The sequence below is a fragment of the Dermacentor andersoni genome, chromosome 1 (assembly GCF_023375885.2).
Source record: "Dermacentor andersoni chromosome 1, qqDerAnde1_hic_scaffold, whole genome shotgun sequence".
NCBI classification, from domain to species: domain Eukaryota; kingdom Metazoa; phylum Arthropoda; class Arachnida; order Ixodida; family Ixodidae; genus Dermacentor; species Dermacentor andersoni.
Genome location: NC_092814.1, coordinates 29,685,315 through 29,708,689, shown reverse-complemented (window position 1 = coordinate 29,708,689; position 23,375 = coordinate 29,685,315). Strand labels below are relative to the sequence as shown.

General features: G+C 44.4%; 2 protein-coding genes across 2 annotated transcripts in view; one reads left to right on the top strand and one right to left on the bottom strand.

The window, feature by feature from the left end:
- Positions 1–23,375, bottom strand: part of LOC126545473 (MICOS complex subunit MIC60-1-like) — a 112,816-nt gene that overhangs the window by 37,461 nt on the left and 51,980 nt on the right. The window contains exons 9-11 of the mRNA XM_050193357.3: positions 21,915–22,050; positions 14,989–15,112; positions 2,406–2,497 (exon numbers count right to left, since the gene is read on the bottom strand). Coding sequence (XP_050049314.1) covers positions 2,406–2,497; positions 14,989–15,112; positions 21,915–22,050 — 352 coding nt within the window. The remainder of the gene's footprint in view (positions 1–2,405; positions 2,498–14,988; positions 15,113–21,914; positions 22,051–23,375) is intronic.
- LOC140215201 (tigger transposable element-derived protein 6-like) lies at positions 16,759–19,104 on the top strand. Its single transcript, XM_072285896.1, has one exon. The coding sequence runs from the start codon at positions 17,540–17,542 to the stop codon at positions 19,064–19,066; it is 1,527 nt and encodes a 508-aa protein (XP_072141997.1). The 5' UTR covers positions 16,759–17,539; the 3' UTR covers positions 19,067–19,104.

Genomic DNA, 23,375 nt, shown 5'->3' with positions numbered 1-23,375 from the left:
ATCCCAGATATATCGAATTCGAAAGGACCCCGAAGTAATTCGATATGCTGTTAAACCTTCATATAACGAAGTCGGTAAAATAGGCAACTTGCTTCGTTATATTGAAATTTGATAGAAATTCAACCTTTTATAGGAATAAGTAAAGTCACTGATGAATTTTTCTTACATGGAGGAGGCCACAAAATTTTCCGTGTAATCACGCGATCGGAAAAGCAATCTTGAATGAGAAAAAATTTGTTTTGTTGAACTTGAGAGTCGGCAGCAAAAGATACGGTTTCATACCGTGTCAACAATAGAGAGATTTAGCTTGTCCAGTATTTGGGTAAACACAGGCGAACTGGACATTGGGACAGAGGTGTAAACGTTCCAGAAACCTCACAACGCTTGCTTCGTGCCAAGAAACTTAGTTTACGAGAAAATCGCACCCGAAGTGTCCGAATACCTTTTACGAAATTCTAATCTCCCACCACCTAACCGGGGAATGGTGATGTTGCATACTACATCACCACCCTTTGCTGCCGTCGGTGAGTAAAACGGCGTCCGACAGACAGCGGTACTGAGCCAAGAGTGAGCGGTGAATTCACCGCTGCAGCTGCTTTTTGGTCAAGTGGTGTAGACTGTTCGGGCATCTCATGACGTCACATGGAAGTTGAATTCTCTGCTACTTGCACTTTTTGCTAGTTTTGTGAGCCAGCAAAACCAGAGCAGCACTACGTGATAATGAAACTACTGAACCACGAAAGCGTGGGCAGCGCGGAGTCAAGCGACAACAAAACCTTTTTACCGCCCGCATCATTGCCAAGGGTAATTTCAATGACTTATTTTTCCTAAAAATAAAATAGAACTGGACACGTAGAATTTTATTTTGTCTTATAATACAATACAAGGATGTTTTTACTAGGGACGGAGTAACTGTGGAGTGCTTTCTTCATCGGGCAAGTGCTTGAATGTCCCTGGGAAGTCTAATCATGTACTGCATTTACCTCAACTTCTTGATCATTAAGACTCTGTTCGCGTTGATATTCCTGTCTTAGAAATTCTCGAGCACTAATCTATTACTTTAGCTTGACTTAATATTTGCCTTTAGCGTCCCTTTAAGATGAAAGGCACGAGCTGTGAACATTAGGATTGATTAAATTTGCTTGCGGGCTGTTATTCTCTAACTTCTAAGGAATAATTTGGTCAGGAACGTAAGACCTGGTAGTAGCAACTTTAGCGATTCTATTCACAGTATTCACATAAGTATTCACAGTGTAGCAATATAACTGACATATAAGGCATGAATAAACATATAGCATACATGTACCTAAATACAGAGTGTTTCAGTGAACACTTCAAAATGTTTTTAAAAATTGCCTGTGGCAGATAGTACATTTCTAGTCTATGAGCTGGCCTACTCGAAGAGGCAGACAATAATTGCACAAAACATTGAAGTGCATAATTGACTAATTAACAAAAATTCACTAATTCAATTTTTAACTAATTGCCTTATGGCACATACTGCAATTTACAAATTCTAGCGGGTGAGACTGCAAGGCACATCCACTTGAAAGGAATTGTGTGGCTGACACCATTTGTGACATATATGCCGTCAAAATTGGGGTAAAAATGCACTGTCATTCCGCTTACTTTCTTAACAAAACGTTTTTTCATTCATTGAAGCACAAAAGTAACTGGGACGCCAATGCATTTCTCCACAAGTTCAGGAATGAATATCTTGAAACTGGTGTCATCCTGAGAATTCATTCCAAATAGATCTGTTTTGCGAACTCCCCGGCTAGAACTCATAAATTGCAATATGTGCCATAAGGTAATTATGATTAAAAACTTAATTAGCAAATTTTGTTAATTAGTAGATTCTGCATTTCAATTTTTTGTTCAAGTAACGTCGGCAACTTCGAGCAGACCAGCTCATGGGATAGAATTGTGATATCTGCCACGGGAAATTTTAAAAGTTTTTGAAAGTGTTCGCGGAAATACCTGATATATGCGAAGCCGCATGATGACGCCGCTGGCACAAAATTCCCTTGGAGTGTCCATATAAGTGCTATCGCAATAAAATTTTTATTGGCTTTACAGAGAAACCACTGCATGTTTAGACAGTTAGAATTGCAGGCTTTCTATTGCACTACAATATAGAAGGTCCTTGAACAATGGCAGACAGTACCTTTTAAGAAACCTCAGTAATGGTACAATGTAAGTACATACTAGTAATAAATTAAGGCATGCATACATACAATCAGATGTGGGCAACTCTATCAACCTTGCAAAAAAGAAAGAAAATCCTAGTCACCACTAACTTCCTGAACCTTTCTGGTGTTTCATCATGATCATCAGCCTGCTAATGTCCACTGTCGGACAAGGTTCTGCATTCAATACCACATGAACACATCTGCAAAAGTCACCTGCATTTTGACATGAGCCTTGGTCAAGTTTTCTATTTTCCGGTGGGCATGAGCAAGTAGCAAATTCAGTTCATCTTCAGACAGCTTCTGCCCTGTTTGAAAGAAGAACACATCAGTTTTTATGACACATATACACACACACATACAAAAAAATTGAATCTGAGCAGTAAGCCAGCCTTCTTAAATACTAGTGTAAGAGGCGCAAAAGTATTCACATGAAAGCCGGTAACAAGAAATGAGGCCAAACAATTTGAATTGGCAATATAGGCCACCAGTCAACATAGAACTTGCATATGGTGTTGGCTCATCTGTGTGAAACAAAGCTATGCTGGAGCTATGACAGATGCCATAGTGAAGGGCTATGGATTAACTTTGACCACAAGGGACTACTGAAATTTAAACTTATGAGCAGTTTTGCATTCCGCTCAATTTGGAATGCAGCCACAGATGTTGGGAATTCGGCTATTTATAAGGCCTTCTCTACTCTATAATTAAAGAAGAAAAAAGAATTCGGGGAAAAGAAAAAGTAACCAGAATCGGCAATCAAGCCCACACATTTTGAGTAGGAGGTAGAGATGGTACTACTGTCCTAAAGCCTAACTAAAGATGGCGGCTTTCTGGTGGACGTTGTGAGAAGTTGTAAGGCACGGCCAATTGCCTCTGCAACTTTTTTCCCAGACCTTGGCTTGTTAGGATATTTTCCTGCTACCATTCTAGGCAAATTATTCATTAAACCTGCTTCTCTGATAAATGCGGGTCCTGCAGTTGCCGCTAAATGAGCATTTTTTTTTTTTTTAACTGCGGGTGATCGCTGTGTCGACCAAGGAGGTTGGTGTTGACATTGACATACAACACTCGCATCCTCTACAATGTGCCATCACTACAGATTACCGTATTTACTCGCATAATGATCGCACTTTTTTGCGAGAGATATTGATGCAAAATCAGGAGTGCGATCATTACGCAGGTTAAATTTCCCGCGAAAAGAAAAAAAAATTTTAGCCCCGCATTTGCTGCGGGACACTAAAACAAAAATGGCGGCCGGCGGAGCAAGCCGAACGCGCCGAACGCGATCTTTTTCTTTTTCTTTTGAGTACATTACGTGCATTGAAACAGTTTCTTCCGTATCAGTAATGAATAATATTGTTAATATCAGCAAGATTGTGGCAATAACTTAGCCATGTCCACTTTGAGGTGACAGAAACAGACGGGCGCGCTTAGCTGCCAGTGACATACAAACACATGGCGGGCATGCTGCGGAAACTGCGGCATTTGTCTTCACTACTATCCTAATATGGCACGTTTCCGCTAAGGGTGGATGAATACCTTAGCTGTGTTACAAGTGTCGACGTATGAATAGGGTATACTTTTAACATATCAGTCTAAATGTGGCTACTATCGTTGCCACTCACGATTTGTTGCGTGCCCACGAGTGCAGATCAGAAGAATCGAAAGGTGCCTTTTTTGTTGTTGACCACAACCATTATAAAGCCTACACATAATAAAGGCAAGTTTGGTCGCAGCATTTTTTAGTCATGGAAGTGCGGAAAGTGATGAAAGTAATGAAATGAGACATCTACTTAAGAATGTTTGATGCGTGCAGGGCGCTTGGTTTGTCTTGAAGAGTCGTTCGCGTAGGATTCGACAGATGTTAAGCGCGATCAATATTAGCTAGACTTGGCACACGACATATCGCTGCGGCAAGTTCGGGGTGCGATCATTACATGGGAAATAAAAAAAATCGAATTTTGCCGACAAAATTCAGGGGTGCGATCATTATGCGAGTGCGATCATTATGCGAGTAAATATGGTACATCTTAAGCGTGATTGTTTCGATTAGTGCTCCTGACTCTGAGGCATGTACAACAGGTTAATTTCACGAGTTTCTCTACACCACTGCCACAAAGCATGCTAGTAGTACTACTATTCAGCAGCCGGAAGAGCAACTATGGTAAAGAGCATGTATTTGTATCACAACAAACCTGCTTAGCCCTCAAAATGGAAAGGCAGGGAGCTAATAGAACTGAGGCTGTGGGGGCTTGCACCCCCTCCCCCTCACATCCTTAAGTGCCTGCATATAACTAAGGTCTCAAGAATTCACAGGAATATTCACAAAGGCATTCCCCTCAATGTTGCTTGGAACCAAAGTATGGCAAGAAAGCATGGAGGACTACTCTCAGCAGCACGGTCCCAACTACGTAAATTGCAGTGTGCATGTCATCAACGTGCCTATACGTGTTAATTACCGCGTGCGAAATAAAATGCACAGTTCGTACACAGTTGGAGTGATCAGACAGTTGTGGCCAACAGCTAAAATTGTGCGGGCCTATACACAACCGGCATCGCCGTAGGGCAGGTACCTCACCGGCCCCATATATTGTCCAGCCCAGGCGATCGCTTCTATCGTCACTCACGGCAACATAGAAATCTGCTGCAGCTTGTTTTTCACATGAATTAGTACTTAATAGAACAACATGATACCAAATGTGCGAGTGTTTCGTAAAGCAGCACCTAGTACTAAACAACTGGCGTGACCACTAGCAACGAACCGACGGCATTTCGTCTTGCAGACGGAAAGCAAACACCAATCAGCAAGGTGGCTCGAGTGGCTTGCAAGCACTATATTTCGCTTGCTATTCGCACAGACAAAACCAGTTCATTTAAGTCCACATTAATCGAATTGTCAAAAATAAGCGCACTATGACGAGCTGCGGCCACATCGCAGACGCCGTCAATGATTATTGCAGCGGTCAGCGAGATAAGCCTACTATTTCATTCGGCCGAATTTCGATGGAGGCGAAATGCAAGAACATGCTTTGGTGCACGTCAAATTAGCCAAGGTAATCAAAATTAATAATCAGTTCCACACTACCGCATGTCTCATAATCAAATCGTGGCTTAAGCACCTCCCCCCCCAAAGCGCGATGAATGTAGGTGGAACCTATGCAATGGCGCTATAGGGCCCAGAATACAGTCAACGACTGTATTTTCGGACGCCCAAATTTTCGGACATGCCTGATATTTCGGACGTCTTCGTGGCACCACCACGAGCCCCATAGAATCAATGTATAAGGACATCTGAAGTTTCGGACGCTTGAACCCCCCGCCGTCCAATTTTCCGGACTTTTTGATGCTACGGAAGGTCCTTTAGCTCCTCGCACAGCGCCCTTGCGAAGGCAATCGCCTTGCAGCCGAAGCATATCACCGCTTTGAACCACAACTAGCCGAATCTAGCCGTCACACACCGATTTGGTCTGGCCACGCTGGCTATGTTCATCGCCGCACTTCCGCCTCCGGTGGAGTTTCCGGAGTGGCTCCATCTCGTTTGTTTGCGCAGGCCACATGGCGCAGGGCTATGGTGGCTAGAGGGCACCATAGCAGGGCGCAGGCCACGTTTTGGCTAGCATGGTGTGTGGTTGTGCTGTTGTGTCAAGTGTGCTCTGCGACGCTAGGCCTAGGTGCTTCGACGCTCGTCAGCGAACTTCACCGTTCGCAACTTGAGCATTTCGCTTGCCTTCGATGGCCCCCCCCTCTGTCTTCGTCGTGATCGCCGATGGCATCGAAGCGCGGAAAGCAGTACCGTCGGTTAGTACCGGCGCAGAACTGACTGACGAGGAAATAGTCCGTCAGGTTGTGAGGGATTCAGAAGACTCCGATGTTGAAAATGAGGAGCCAATGCCTGCGCCGCCTACAAGCGCCGAGTTGACGAGAGCACTGTTAGCTCTTTCATCGGTGTACAGTGCTGACATGACCCTTGCTCAGATCGAGGTGAATATGATCACATGCAACCGGAACGCCGTCCAAACAACAATCAACAAGTTCTTCAAGCCACTGCAGCAATAACACCGGCTGCCCGACGATGCACATGTACATAATAAACCGGCAGCTGGCTGCATACAGAGTTTTTGAACGCCTCTTTTTATAGCCACTTCACTGATGCTTTGGCAGGGTTTCGGAAGCCTGGTACTTCACCCTTTACCTCTAGATCCGAGAAAAAAAAGGAAAAAAGTGCGTTTCTTTGCATGCATTCATTTTTTCGGACTGCCTGAATTTTCGGACGTTTTTACGTTCCCTAGAGGGTCCGAAAAATCAGTCATTGACTGTACTATAGAATACATTGACGTTGCCTACTCTTTGCAAACATGGTTAGGTCTATATGCTGTAGCTGTGATGAAAAGTGTGTGAGGGTGAGTCGCGAGAAAGTGTGGCTTGATGCGCGACGCCTTTTCGCGTGCACAAAGTATGTGTTTCGAATTTGGAGCAGGTGCGGGTCAGCGCAGGCCCGGCACAATACCTGCCATAAACGACAATATTGCGCAGCATGTAGCAGGATTTCTTTCACGGTGCAGCTTGGCGCAATAGGCACAGCACATCTATCACTGGGTTCTCCATTTTCTTCATACGGGGTGATCATTTCCAAGATTTACGAAAATTTAAAAGATCACCTGTGGCAGATAGTGTAATTCTAATCGTTGAGCTGGATTATTCAACGAGGGGGACATTACTAGAATGACATATATAAACACATATTTAACTAATTAACTTCTCAATTACTTCACAGTACATATTGTGATTTAGGAATGCCCGAAGTCATCTTGAAACAATTTTTGAAGCAGGTAAAATTTCATTCCAGAGCAGTTCAGCAAGCTGGAGCATGAAAATTTTATTTTAGAGCATTAATATGATTAAATGGGCTAACAGTCCCAAAAGCTTGCATCCTGCAGCATTAAAGAAGTGTTGAAGGGCAGCTTTAGGCTATTTTTCATAGAATTTTTGTGCAGTCAACGACCAATTTTCCAGACACCAGATTTTTCAGAAATTCCGTTAATTTGTAAGCCTTTGCAGTACCGCCACATGCCCCTTAGAGTCAATTTATAAGCACGTCTGAAATTTTGGATGCAAATGCCCTTTGGCGACCAATTTTCCGGACTTTAAGACCGCAGGTCAGAAACAGAATTAATCGAAGCCACCACTTCCGCCATTTTCATTATCTCGCTGCTTCGAACCGGCGCTCTCGCATGCAGATCCACTGGCAGCCGTAGTCATAGAGCTTTATACAATAATTACTAGCGGGAACTCTGGTGCTAGTGTCTACGGGAGCTGCAATGGGAGAGGTTGAGCCAACATGAGAATTATGGGAAGTACGTGGATTTGCCTAAACTTCATCCTTCAGGCTTCAAACTGCTTTGTGACTATATGAACTCGTCATTTTCAACAATGTACTGCATAATAAATAATTAAATGAGCAATATTTAAATTGTCCAATGGCAGGATTCGAACCCAGGACCTCTAGCACAATATTGCAATATGTCGCACGCATCGACAAGCGACGTATAACACCCTTATGAATTTATCGCAGGCAAACCAGTGCCTTGAGGCGCTTGGCTTGTTTCGATTTGGCCTCCTTGACAAGCTGAACCATTGCAATTAGCAGCGATTGTGCATGTTTGCAGCGTCTTCTGCACTTAGAAAAGTATAGATTGCTCTGAAATTTACAACAATAAAGGCATCCGAAGCATAATAAACGAATCCACAAGAACGTCTGAATCCACAAACACGATCAGACAAATCCATGTACATCCCATAATTTCCATGGTGGCTCAATGATTGCAGCACCAGAGTTTCCTCTAGTATACTGCAGGAAACTCCATGGCCATAGCCACCACCGCACCGTGGCAAAGCTAAGCCTAGCTATTTATACGTTCGTTACCAAGCTTCTTGTTGTTCAGTGCCGAGTTTTTCATTTAAAGAATTCGCCGCTGTCAGCAATGGCCCCAATTCTGCCTCTGTAAACCTCACCAATGGCTTTGAAGCTTGGAAAGTAAAACGCGTTGCATATACACGTTCCTGAAAGTCAGCTTTGACTCAATACAGCAACGTTACGCAGCAAAGTATAGGAAAAGTATTGCAGTGAAGCATATTAAGAGTGGGAAGGGGTAATTGTTACGGGACCGTCTGCATTCCTTAAATATACATGTGTGCACCCGTCATCTGCTGTCACAGTACGAGCACCGATATGCCTAATATTTTGGATGTGCCTGCGGCCATTTAAGCCTTCAGAGGCAATAAAAGGCATGCATTTTTTCAGACGTTTTCGTAGACCCCAGGGGCTCTGAAAAATTGGATGCTGACTGTATTATCTTATCAGGGCTGGTAAAGTGACTAGAGATGTTTTCCAACAGAATGTGTGGAAACTTTAGGATTATTTACCACAACAGTGATTTATTCAAATACATTTGTAGGTAATGTAACAGCATAGTTTAGATGCACCTAACACTTGATGTTCTTACATATCTGTTTCTCCACCTCTCGAAGCTTTGCAAGTGCAATCTCAAGGCTGGAGTTCCCTTTTGCTAGAATGTGTGGCCTCTCTGGACTTCTGCCACACCTAATGTAATTGGATGGGAAAATAACGACAAAGCATCTCACGGTGGCCTGCTTGGTTTATTGTTTTCATAGATTAAAGAGTTCAAACAGGAGAAGCATTTTACAGACTGATACCAGTTTGTTTTAATTGTTTTCGCATAGGCAGACACAGTGCCACCAATTCAGTATACTACTATAGGTGCTCACAATATAACAAAATCAGTTTCCTCTACTGGCACATGCGAAACAAGAATGTAAAAGTGCACATGTGCAGATATCGCAGCTCTAATAAACGCACTGCAAAATTTCTAAATGTGAGACAACCTAGGCTGCTGCTGCATGCACTCACGAGCAATAAGGTCCACTCCACAGTTTAAACAGAAGCGCATTTTAACAGGAAAAGACAGTAACAACTCAGCAAATATCCTATGAGGTTTAAACGTGTGTTCCCAAAAATTAATGGCAACACAGTTCGTTCAGGCAGTGGAGCATAATAAGCCCTACGTGTAAGAACAATCAGCACCAACTTCAAGCACATATATATAATTTCTGCTACGAAAGAACAACACAAAAACAATTTATGTATGTTCACCTATACTGTCCAAGTGTAGAATGATGCATAGGCACCTACTATGGGGGGGCTCCGGGGCCCAAGCCCCCTCTAAAAAATCCCCCCCCCCCCCCCCTCCCGCCCCGCCCCGGGCGATCCCGAAGCCTCCCCCAGACACACACCTAAAGTGCCATTACCAGAGCTTTGTCACCCACATCATTTGAGGTTTCTTTTGACTTTCCTCGACCGTTTCACATGAAATTTTACTGGGGCTAATAGCCTACTGCATCACTGTTGGCGCAGACGTGCACAGCCTTTAATTCATACTTTCGCTTTAATTCTGCAAATCCTGACAATAGGAGGACACGCGCATTAGAAGCACTAGCGGTGGCTGCCGCATTCGTACTTTCTCACTTCAAAATTGTTTTAAGTTTCCACTGTAAACAGCATGCACACACACAATTATATATTATAATTTGGAAAGAGATGGAGGCAGATAATTAAAATTTACTTCTAAAGGTATGGATAGCCTATGTCTAGAGAATGAATATGTTGCTGTATGTTCACCACGCTTCAAATTGCTTTGCATGCTGTTTTGGCCATGGAAAAAACCTATAGGCATCACTGACCCCTTCAGCAGACTCTTTTAATGGCATGTCAAATGCATGTGAATGTTGTATATATCAGTATTGCTTCTCTTTCCAGTAAGCAATGCTAACGACTCATCAAAAAAGAAAACATTTCTAATAATTTACAACATTTATCAGGGATGGAAACATCACTTGCATGCAAAGGTCAAATATATACAGGGTGTCCCAATGAACTATCATTCATCAAGATTTAAAAAACAGCAATGCGTCACTTGAAGCAAATCTAATGCGTATTATTTGCAGTATAGTGGAGTAGCTGCCAGTAATTTTTTTGTTACTGAGATTTAATTAGGTAATTGTAATTAATTATCTAACTTGTGACATACTATCCTAATTATCAACGTGTCTATGAGGCATTTGAAGGCACAGCCAAAGGACATTTAACTGCGGTATTTTCAGCGACATACTAATTGCGTACTAACTTTTTTCTGACCGATAAATAAACCTCGTGAAATATTCAGAATATCACGAGGCTGTGCTCCCACCCGGATCATAAAACAGCGCCCTCGAGCAGGCTACCTCTGAGTTATCCAAAACGAAATAAAGAAAATAAAGAAAAACATCGTAATCGATATGGTGCCTTGTCTACCACGCCCCGGCCGAAGTAACACGCCACGTTTGGTGTTAGTTGGAAACAAGCTGTGATAGCTCTTCTCTTAGCATAGATAAGATGCACAAATGTTTTCTTTTTATTTTATTTTTTGCCACAACACCTAACACCACGAAAGCAAATTGACAATGTCAGTGCAAAAGTGTAAAGGTGCATTTCGTTTCGTCCCAGTCACTATGTGTTTCTCTAATGAGCAGAAGGTAAACATGATCCTTGCCTTGCGATCTGCAAATGGCCACAAGAAGGCTGCAAATACATACAGTTGATCCCGAATATATCGAACTCGAAAGGGATCGCGAAATAGTTCGATATATATCGATAATTCGAAACATAAAATATGCATGTCAAATCTTCTCTAACAACTCCACACATCTCAAGGAAGTTTCCCAATGTCGTGACTAACGGGAACTTACCGATCTGTGCCCCTAAGTCGCGTAAAAAAACAAAAACACAGCGCGATGACCAGAGCACTTTATTTCAGAAGAAAAAAATCTGTGACCTTAGCTTGCTTTTGCTTCTGCACCATCAAGTTCATTAAGCTGTCCTCAAGCTTGTCGACAGTGTCCAAATGAGAAAGGCCAGCTCCTTCCATAGTGCCACAACAGCGGCGAATGACGCTGAAAGCTGATGCAAGTTCAGCTGCAGTGCATGGTGGTTGGTCCTCTTCGTCGGAATCTTCGCGGCTGCTCGAGTCTGCGACCTCATCACCCGTAATGTCAGCCACAATCTCCGCATCAGCGCGATCTGCTACAGCTTGCAGATCCGTCGTCAGCCCTGACGAAATCGCGTGCTGTAACGCTGCCTGGGATGGCACCTGGAAATGCTAAGAGCTCGCGAGATTCGCTGTCCAGGCATGTTCTTGAGGATCGTATTCAGGGTGTTGCGAGGAATGCCGAACGCTGTGGCGACCGACGACTTTTTCTCGCCAGCCTCCACCCGTCGAATGATGTCCGCCTTTGTAGAAAAATCCAAATTCTTGCGTTTTTTCGCGGCCATGGCTCCGGAACACGTGCCAAAAGCGGAAATAAAAACATACTGCACCACACGAGTCTCAAGCCTTCGCGTTGGCCTCGTGAATGAAAGGAACAAAGCGAATCGGAAGGCGCACTGCTCTGCGTCTCCGCACTACCACAAGCCCAAGCTGCACTGACCTCGTACATCTCGCTGCGCCAGCGGTGTCAACCAACCAAAACACAGGAAATGGGCGCCTACGGTCAGCGTGGTTTCTCCCTCCCGCTTCCCTTTCCCACCCACTCGCACTCCAAGTGCTCCTCGTCACGTGCCTTTTACCCACACGCCCCTCTCTCAGAGTACGGGGTGGCGCGCGTGAGATCGCGGGAACATCGAGAGATCTTCCTGAGGAAAAACGCACTTGCGGGGGTGCGATGCGATGGGAGAAGCGCACTTGCCTGGGCGCAGTTTAGCAGGGAGTTCGACACATCGATATGCCGGTGCACGGGAGTTCTATATACGTGAACAATAGCGCTATACTTTTGCACGGGATTCCCAAGGGGATTTTTCAACTGTTCGATGTAGGCAATAATTCGATATATCCAGGATCGACTGTTTATCAGTCATGGAAGTGTGGCGGTAGACCAAATGCATCGACTATCAAAACCTGAGCCAAACCAGCAGCTTCAAGAAACAGCGGCGGAGGACTCCATCTCTGAGTCCAAGCCTACGCGCGGATGTTCTAGCATTTATGGCCTCAAACGCTCATGCTAGCGTGCGGGACGTGGCCACCCAGGTACCGATTTCAAAGTCATCGGCTCAGAGTATTCTAAATGACGGCCTTTCACCCACACCACCTTAAACAGCACTGATACTTATACGATATGGACCTGTAGAATTGTCTAGATTTCTTGAATTGGGTCCTCACAAAAGATGATGAGTCACCGGACTTTTTGAGCAACATGTGCACAGATGAAGCCAATTTTTGCAGAAACGCCCAAGTAAATTTGGATAATGCACACTATTGGAGTGACTACAACGCACACTGGGTAAAGCGCAAGTAAAACTCTTGCTTGGGCTAGTTGGTTCATGCTTGAAGTAGGTAAAGGCAAGGCGCAGAAGACCAGGACTTAGGAAGAAGAACACAAACGACAAGACGGGCGGGCGCCCGTCTTGTCGTTTGTGTTCTTCTTCCTAAGTCCTGGTCTTCTGCGCCTTGCCTTTACCTACTTCAAGGGTAAAGCGCAATTGGCACCAGTACCAGTGGTAGCTCAATGTGTGGTTCGGAATTTATGCCGCTGCTATAATTGGTCCCTTCTTCGATCACACACTGACTGGACAGCATTACGTGGACGAAATCCTTGAAGGAGTGGTGGATGAGTTTCTCAACGAAGTCCCGCTGTCACGTCTTCACTTTTGTGGCATCAGCAAGATGCGGCACCTGCGCACAGCGGCAGCTGAGCACGAAACTGGCTGGTTGGACTTTTCATGCGCAATAGATTGAAAGACACGGGCCTGTAAATTGGCCGGCTAGGTCACCTGACCTTGCTCCGCTTGATGTCTTTCTTAGGGGTTACGTGAAAGATTGTGCTTACATGATCTATGTGTGTGTGTGTATGTGTGTGCGCATACATCCTGATTACCAATTCAGCTCATTTAGAAGTGGTATATTTACTTTCTTGAACGCATCAGTTTTGCCTTTTCTCTACACGTTGGTTGCTTCCCGGTCTGTTTATTACGTTTTTATTTTTTGACACGAACTTGTTTTTGTAGCACGTATACACTTTCATGAAAAAGAGAATGGTCACTTTAATTTGGTTTTGGTCCAAAGCAAGTTTCTGTCCCAAAATATAGCTTTGCGAGCACTCTTTCGATGCGGCGCGAGCAATGCCGAGATTTTGAAACATTCTATGCCTATTCCATTGCTTTTCGCAGTTCATGTGCAGTGCTTTGGCCACGTTATCAAGGGGCTTTTGTTATCAATGTTATCGGTTAGCATTGAGGCACGAATAATAAGTGTGACGAAGGAATAAGAGGAAGGAATAGCTGCGAAGCCGTGAAACCTGCTGTTGGTGCTCCTTCTGTACCATTATCAAGGTGATGCACTGTCTTTTCAGCTTTGTGACAGGCAAAGCAGTTGCTTTCAGTCAGCTTATTTGAGGGAGCTGCTTTATAATGCGGGTGGGAGCGCGGTCACGTGGTATTTTTCATATTTCGTGGGGTTTCTTTACCAGTCGGGAAAAATTGTACGCAATTAGTACGTCGCTGAAAACACTGCATTTAGATGTCATTTTGGGGTGCCTGCAAATGCCTCATCGACATGTTGAAAAGTAAGACAGTATGTCTCAAGTAAGATAATTAATTGCAATTACTGAATTAAATCTCAATAATGAAAGAATTACTGGCGGCTACTCCACTGTACTGGAAACAATATGCACTAGGTTTTCTTCGAGTAACGTAACTGCTCTCTTCTAAAGCCTTGGTGCATGATAATTGGGGAACACTATAATTTCCTTAGTAACCAAAATGACGCCAAGCAGGATTCACTCGAAATCAGAATCAATAGCAGTCATGCGCAGCAGCACTTATACTCGGACTCACAAAAAGAGAGAGAGAGGCTGCAGTTTCACAGGAAAGGCGAAGCAGTATTAGTGATAGCCAAGTATGCGACAATTACACTAAGGATGATTACACCACCGAGAGGCCTCAGGCTGTGAAATTGAACTGTCTCCTACAATGAGGTCTTGTATATACTCATATAATGGCGTCACTTCAGCACTCAAATTTTCGAGGTCACACAAAGTTTCTTCAAGTGCAAGAAATATTATATTATATATATACATATGGGTTTCAGAAAGCTGGTCGGGCCCCGCCTGTGGAATGATGCATATGCATCAACTAGTGAAAAATGTAACAGTGAGCCCGACTACGTGTGTAATGCCCTGTGCAGGTAATGAAAAATGCGGCTGCAGGGACCACACTAACAATGTGACCACAAAAATGCTACAACCACGTGACTGACTTCGCTTTGCTACTCATAAGGCTCACTAGAAGCACCGCAACATCTGGAGTTCACATTGAGTCATTGGGTGTGGCTGTTCACGCCCAGTGACGGCCAGAACACAAAAGTTCCTTTTACACTAACTTCAAGATCAATGACAAAAACCTGCACCACCCTGGCTATCTTTCCCCGAACACTGCTGGAGCCAAAAGCATGCAAAGCTGTTGTGGTGCAGCATAGTGAAAAGTCATTTTTCCACTTTAGGCACAACTTGGAGCAGCATATTGCATATCAAAATGGTGCAATCGGTGCAGAATTAGCACTCCTTAACATAGCTTCCACAGGCAACAGCTTCGCATTTGCCCAAACATTGAAGAGAAAATCAGAAAAATAACTTAGGTTTAACATTCAAGAATGAAATCAAAACCAAGTACATTACAATGAGAGTTACTAACCTGGCTCACTGAATTTAGTCTCTGGAAGCAGAGCTTCAATCTCTTTCTGAAAATGAAGTCTGGCCCTCTCAACAGCCTCCTTGTAGTCACTCGCAGTTTTGGCAGCCTCTTTGGCTGACCGTGACTGCAAAGACAAGGCAGTAGAAAAATGTTGAACGTTTAAGATGCATCAATGATTATTGATGGATGTGCTGGGAATTCAACAGAACCAACTTTGCTATCGGGCATTTCTAAATAACGTTAATGACGAGCACCTGGCTGCTCAATAAAATCTGCAATGAAACAATGTTAAGTGCAGCAGCTAACTACCAGAAAAGTCACTCGCAAGCATTGTAGTAATTTGGTGTTTTCCTTTGAAGCACTGAACAGCTCTTCTTATCTATATCACATGATGTGTCTGCGATTAGATAAGTAGTATTTCTCCCTCACTTTAACAATGCATCACTGTCACAAGCCAATCGACATAGCTGCTTTTGTAGCATGCAATGAGCATATCAAATCACTTACCAAACAAAGAACATGAATGCGGATACCTATTGTTTGACATTTTCAATCAAATCTTCTTAATTAGAATGTCATTTAGAGCTGAAAATTGTGCTAGTTAGTTCTGCGTTAATTGCATCATAAAAATTTTCAGCAGAAAAAGAAAATGGAATGGAAGCAAGCAGATGACTAGGAATGGAACCAAGTAGACAGAAAGACGCTGGACTATCAACTGACAGTTTGAAGGAGTGTACAAAGAACAAAAAATAAATAAATAATAAATATCTTTGCAAAAGCAAGACCATACTGCTGCTCATGCGTGTCATCACAAAGCCTGACGTAGGAAGTCCACCTCCTTCTCTGTCATGCCAATTAAGGGGATGCTGATGCAATTACTTCCCTCTCCCTTTTTGCAGAATGCTTCACATACCGTATTTACTAGCATAACGATCGCACTTTGCTGTAAAAAAAAAAATTGACGCAAATTCAGGGGTGCGATCATTGCGCGAGTTAAATTTCCCGTGAAAAGAACATTTTTTTCAGCCCGCGTTTGCTGTGAGATGACAAAAGGACAACAAATAGGCGGCTGCCGCTGTATGTAGTGCGGGACACCAAAACAAAAATGGCGGCCGGCGGAGCAAGCCGAACGCAGTGAATGCGATTTTTCTTCTTCTCGTGAGTACATTACGTGCATTGAAACAGTTTCTTCCGTATTAGTAATGAATAATATCGTTAATATCAGCAAGTTTGTGGCAACAACGTAGCCATGTCCACTTTGAGGGGACAGAAACAGATGGGCGTGCTTAGCTGCCAGTGGCATAGAAACACATGGCGGGCATGCTGCGGAAACTGCGGCATTTGTCTTCACTACTATCCTAATATGGCACGTTTCCGCTAAGGGTGGGCGAATATCTTAGCTGTGTTACAAGCATCAGCGTATGAATAGGGTACCCTTCCAACGTATCATTGTAAACGTGGCTACTATCGTTGCCGCTCACGATTTGTTGCGTGCCCACGAGTACAGACGAGAAGAATCGAAAGACTTTTTGTTGTTGTTGTTGACCACAACTATTATAAAGCCTACACATAATAAAAGCAAGTTTGGTTGTAGCTTTTGTTTTGTCATGGAAGTGTAAAAAAAGCCATGAAGAGAATGAAATGGGGCATCTGCTTAAGAATGTTTGGTGCGTGCAGACCACTTGGTTTGTCTTGAAGTCACGCGTAGCATTCGACAGATGGCAAGCATGATCATTATTAGCTAGACTTGGCAAACGACATACAGTTAAACCTGGATGTAACGAACCTATATGTAACGAATTCCTGGATTTAACGAAGTTTTTGAATTCCCCAACGCTGCCCCCATTGAAGCCCATGTATTTTCGACCTTGATGTAACGAACGCGTTGCGGCGGTTAGCCTTGATGTAACGAACTCCCAAAGCTGATCAGTCATTAATTTTAGCACTTTTAAGGAAAATTCGGCCGAAGAAATGCTCTAGATTATTGAATATTAATGCTGTAAGGAGCCAGCAGCTACGCGCACGCCAGGGATTGCCGCGACCGAGCAAAGTTAGCGATGATGATGATGATGATGGCGGCAACTAGCGCCGCTCCGTGCCTAACGTAGCAGTCTTTTCAGGCTTTGCTTGTCTAGCGTGGCACCAGGTGGCATTGGTATCGGCAGCAGATTTCTCTTGCAGAATTATTTTGTTTCGTATGGATTTGAGGACAAGCATTCTTATTTTGTGATTTTCATTTGTTTCAACGGCTTATACACACTTATGTGTAAGAATTCACTTGAAAAGCAACGCTGATAGCCGGTTCTTTCATTGCCAAGGCGCCGGAAGGGAGAGGGGGAGGGACGATGACGAACGATATCCGTCACTTTTTTTTCTTTCTCTATGGGTGCGTAGCATTCGCCATCTTGAGTGTTGTCCTGCGTTCTGCACGTGTGCGTGTGTCAACTGTGCTCTGGTACTGGTTTGTCCGACTTGTTTTGGAGGTGCTAGGCCTGCCTGTCGGCGTGTAGTCGTGCGTCTCCGCTTCTAACTGCGTCGTCGGTTGGTCGTGATGAGTTCTACTGCCAGAAAACGAAAAGTTCTGTCTTTTGAAGACAAACTCGCAATTTTAAATGCAGTCTCCGCGGGCGAGAAAAAGAAGGACGTTGCCACCCGTTTCAGCATTCCAGCGAGCACACTATCAACGATTTTGAGTGCGGAACACAGCATCAGAAACGCAGTGGAGTCGGGAACAAGCTCGAAGAAAAAAAGACTGAAGCTGTCCACATACACTGATGTGGACAAGGCAGTGTTCACGTGGTTTTTGGACACGCGAGCCAGAAATGTACCCATAAGCGGCGCGATCTTGCAACAGAAGGCAAAGGATTTTGCGTGTATCTTGGGTCATGACGATTTCAAGGCAAGCAACGGGTGGCTGCAGGGATTTAAGAGCCGGCACGGTGTCGTCGGAAGAGTAATCAGCGGCGAATCTGCCTCCGCAGACAGCGATGCTGCTGCTTCGTGGGTGGCTGACAAGCTGCCTGGAATCCTGAGTCGCTTCGAGGCGGCTGATGTCTACAATGCCGACGAGACAGCTCTATTTTATCAAATGCTTCCGGGCCGCACGCTAGCGTTAAAAGGCGATGACTGCCGCGGTGGAAAGCAGAGCAAGCTCCGCATAACGATTCTGCTGTGTGCCAACCTCGACGGCACAGACAAGCGAGTCCCGCTAGTTGTCAGCAAAAGTGCCCATCCCAGGTGTTTTAAGGGAACGAAGCGTATGCCCGTGAAGTATGTGGCGAATTCCAAAGCGTGGATGACTCGGCCAATATTTTCTGAGTGGTTAAAGGAATTTAACCAGGACGTCAAGCGGCAAGGCCGTCAAGTTTGCCTACTGCTGGACAATTGCTCGGCGCACCACGTCGAGGGCCTGCAGCTGTCGAACATCGAACTGCATTACTTCCCGGCCAACTGCACGTCCCTAATACAACCCCTGGACAAAGGGGTCATTAACAGTTTTAAATGCTGTTACCGGCGCCGACTAATCCTGAAAATACTTCTCAACATCCGTCTGGAACGGGAGATGAAGATCGACATTTATCAAGCAGTCGAGATGCTTGCTGCCTCCTGGCAAGAGGTCAGGGCAGAAGTTATCGCGAATTGCTTTTTAAAGGCCGGAATAGCCAAAAACGCACGGGCTGGTGCCGACGAGGAGGAGGAAGACCTTTCTACTCCGTCCAATGTGGCCGAAGCGTGGAACGAGCTATGTACTAACGGTGGTGTACCCGACGACGTTGAACTGACTGACTTTTTGTTTGCCGACAACGCCGCCGTGACTACAGAAGAAATGTCTGATGCAGCAGTAGCTGAAAGCGTGCAAAATCCGGATGGCGGTGATGATGGTGCTTGTGAGGCAGATCCGTGTGACGTGCCTACTGCAAAGGAGGTGATGAACGCAATGGACGTTATGCGCCGTTTCGTCGGCTCGCTCGACGATGAAGGAGCTCTACACGATTTAGCCTCTTTGGAGCGGCGTGTTGTGCCTACACTCGTGCCGAAGAAGCAAGCGGAAATTACGCAGTTTTTTAGTGTAAAATAAATGATTGAAGGGTGAGTTCACCTTCACGGATATATTGAGCTATTTGGTTTCGTTTCTGCATCATTCGTACGAGCCTTCACGCGAAACCTGCATGTAACGAAAACCTGCATGTAACGAAAAATTGCGAGCTTTTGTCAACTTCGTTATATCCAGGTTTAACTGTATCACTGCGGCAAGTTTGGGGTGCGATCATTACACGGGAAATAAAAAACCGAATTTTGACGACAAAATTCCAGGGTGCAATCATTACGCGAGTAAGTACGGTATAACAGCCTACAATTTTTTTGTTTAACTTGCCAAGAACAAGTGTGGCTTCGAAAAGGGGGGCGGCACTGGCACCTATGGCAATGATCTGCCAAATGTCCCAAACCCGCAATGACGTCTGTGTTGCACCTGACTCTCTGCCTATCGCTTAAACACCAGCCCGTTTGACTGACGTAGCATTTTGCACAAGCAAGTGGAATCCTGTACACCGCTCCAGCTCTACAAGCGACAAAATGTCTAGCACGGTTCTTAAAGCAAGTGGTCTTACTAATGCCTGTTATTTACGGCAGCGCACATGCATAATAGCTTGTCCGAAACAAATTAGTCGCATAAGTGTGTCTCATAAGCATGCGAGTATGCCTGAGAAAGCAGCATGGTTTTGAACTGGTGCAAACTTGCTGCAAGCTCACCATCACAACTGATGAAGATAATTAACTATCGGCATTTATTACAGCTGTCACGGCTCCAGTGTTTCTGGCCTACCCTTCCATAACATGTCTGTATAAGGGGGTGAGGGCTGCATTGCTTGTAAAGACGTCTAGTACAAAGGGCAGCAAGAAATGGACACACAGCAGTGCATAATTGAAATTACTCACAGCTTAACCAACTTTACATTCAAATTAACAAGTTCTGTGCAACTCAGAAGCACCTTTGGTACAAACTAAATTTAAAAAAAATTGAATTCATGAGGTTTGAACTAGTAAGCTTTCACTTAACAGTGAAACATAACACAGCTTCTGAAGAGGAAACCGAAAAATCAATTGCATGCAAAGGCCATGCTGCATTAGCAAAACTTTCTAGAGTGCAGAAGACTATGAATGAGAAATGCCCGTTCAAAGATGTTTTGTGTGGTTCTTCAGCAAGGTTGATGATGTTTCTTCTGCATGCAATCCAACCTTTCCTAAATCCTGACAAACTGCCTACACATGTCTAAACAAAGAGAGTGAAGATAGCTTATAAAATAGAATCTCGTTGATACATTCCCGTTACGTATGTTTACCCGGCGCCAACGTTCGCAATCAAGAACATTAAAAATGATTCAACAGAGTTATGCTCATTTTTTACAGTTCATACGTGCCCGGAAAACACAATTGTTCAGCACTAATGTTCAGTACATTGCCAAACTGCGATCATATGATACATTCTCCGGCCGCTAGATACCATGTAAACAAGAAAATGCGCGAAGCGTGTGTGATCCAGAACAGTATGTAGCTGCCCGCCACGGCAGCTTCATCGCAATACTCGCCTACTCATCTCACGTGAAAGTGCCGGCGTGCACTCAGTTTCTCATTTTGGTACCAGCAAATCTTCTCTAGGGCCGTCGCATGCGGCATTTACAGCTATCACCACCAATCCTATTGCGATAAACATCTTCGCTTATCTTTCACAGCGCGTGGTGCTGTCAGAAGCATACCGTGCGGGTTTAATCTGCGATAACTGAAACGCACTGCAGTTCCCTGCTGTAGATTGTGATCGTATACGCTTTCCAGCTGCTAGAGCTCATGTGAACAAGGAAAGGTGCGAGGCGCGCGTGATCGAGAACAGTATATAGCCACCCGTATCGCATGAAAATGACAGGGTGCGCACAGTTTCTTATTCTTTCTTATTCCGGTACCAGCAAATCTCTGCCCCGGTCATGACACACCACATTCACAGCTATCGCCGCCAAACCTATTGTGATACGTATCTTCCCCTATTTATTTTACAGCGTGTGGTGCACAGTGTCATTGGTAGAGTACTGCACACTTTTAGTAGGCGATAATCGAAACGCGCCGCTGTTCCCTGCTGTAGGCGGTGCAATGTGGGCATCGCGTTTCGCTTTGGCAGCATCCGGCACTGCCAACCACCTCGATTTCGCTTTGGTTTCCCACCTACCCCTTAAAACGCCACGCAATAGGAAAAAAACAAAACGCGTCTCAGGCAACCGGAGCACCGCCAGCTCGATAGGCATCGGCCTCTCATGCCGCAACGATCTGCGTGACGCTTCGGATTACGTAGATGTCAACAATAGTCGAGTCTGTCAAAATTTTGTAGTTACTTCGGATCATGCGCTTTCCCGGTTAGTACGCTTCTCGCGGTTTTTCCAACACATATGAACGAGATTCTACAGTATATAAATATGTGAATACAATACACGATCTTGAAATCAGCATCATCGTATAATCATAACACACCTGTCTACAGAGCTGTTTTTAATGCATGCAAGTAGTCTGCAAGAAAAATTGATGTTTGAAATAATGATAGCAAGGCACCTGCAAAGAAATCAGCTCAAAAACAAATTAATGGATTGGGTACATCCACTGCATTAAGTGCAATTGATGCATAGTGCTTAAGATTCAGGGGGTGTGACATCCAGTGGCGCCAACTGTTGAGCAGTGTACATTTACAAACATCCTGCTTTCTGGACAAATAACCAGTGGGTGCCACTGCATAGTACAATAAAGAACTTGCAATAAAAAAATAAATAAATAAATAAAAACAATCTGACTAATGCATCCCTGTAACAAGAAATTATTCACAAGTAGGCTTTGAGTTAGGATTAATCAACAAGACAACCACTGTTGCTATGCATGCCAACATTTACCTCAGACTCAGCATTTCGAAGTTGGTCTCTGGCAACTGTTGCTGCATGTTCAGCTGGACTGATTGCCAAGTTATTTTGAGTCTCCTTGTTTTCTTGTCCTTTCTTGATGGTGCTACGGAGGTTTTCTAAGGACTTCCTGAAAATTAACAGGTAAGCCATGGAATGGTCAAAACAAGCAGATACTAGCAAACAGCCATAGTAATGCACAACTACTTGTGCAGGGTGTCTACCAAGTTGACATTTTCAAATTTCCCAAGTTTCCCAGGTTTTCTCTGAATGCATTTGGAAAATTTCCTGAGTGGCACAGAACGTTGTTTTATGTCAAGATGGGCTGACACCATGTCGACCGATGCTGTCGGTCTCTAGTAAGCATGTTAAAAATTTTTTTAAATAATACGACTTAATCCAATTTGAATACTAAGAAGTAGTGTTTATGTTATTCAACAAAAAAAAAAATTGAAGGGAGGGGTTAGTAAAATGCACATCAAATAAGATGTCTCTCAATAGCTCGTCAGTCAACCTCAACTGTCCCGACATACTCTCAGCCCACGCACGACGCCTGTGTTGCGTTTCACTGCTTTAAAGATTTTATTTTCGTTTCGATGAGGGACACTTGCATCTCGGCATCAACCAACACTGTTTTTTGAGCTTAAGCTCTTTCAAAATGGCGGCAGCACGCTTCCTTTTCCGTTCATTCCTCAATGCGTAGGTCCTTTCTGTTCTTGTACTCCTTCCGCCACTCGTTCACCCCACGGACCATTTGAAGCATCTTCTTGGTCAGTTGCACGGTCCACGTCTGAGTTTTCAAACTCCTTAGGGGCCACGAAAACGTCCAAAAAATCGGCCAGATGGAAAAAAATAAATGCATGTCATTTACTGCCCTTAAGGGCTCAAACCACCCCAGGCACATTCGAAAACGCTCTGAAGTCCTGTCGGTACACATATTAGGCATATCGGTGCTCATACTGTGACAGGAAATACCAGGTGCACGCGTGTATAATTAAGGAATACATACTGTGACCCGTGGCAATAGCCCTTTCCCACGCTTGTTATGCTTCACTGCAGTACTTTTGCGATGCTTCCCCAAGTAACATTTCTGTATGGAGGCAAAGCTGACTTTCGGGAACCGGCATTATGCAACGCACCGTGCTTTCCAATCTTCTAAGCCAATCGTGAGGACTGCAAAGGCGGAGTCCGTGCCATTGCTGACAGCAGCGAATTCTTTCAATAAAAGCCACAGCGCCCACTGACAAGAAGCTTCATAGCGAACATCGAAGCAGCTAGGCCTAGCGTTGCCGCAGTGGTGGCTACGGTGCCAGCATATCTGCGTGCGAGAGAGCCGGTTTGAGGCAGCGAGGTAATCAAAATGGCAGCAGTGGTGGCTTTGATTAATGCTGTTTCAGACCTGCGGTCATGGCAAAACGTCCGGAAAATCGGACGGCGAAGAGTTCTTGCGTCCAA

What these genes read in the sequence shown, in the direction of transcription:
- LOC140215201 (XM_072285896.1), top strand. Translation starts at nt 17,540, where the DNA reads ATGAGTTCTACTGCCAGAAAACGAAAAGTTCTGTCTTTTGAAGACAAA.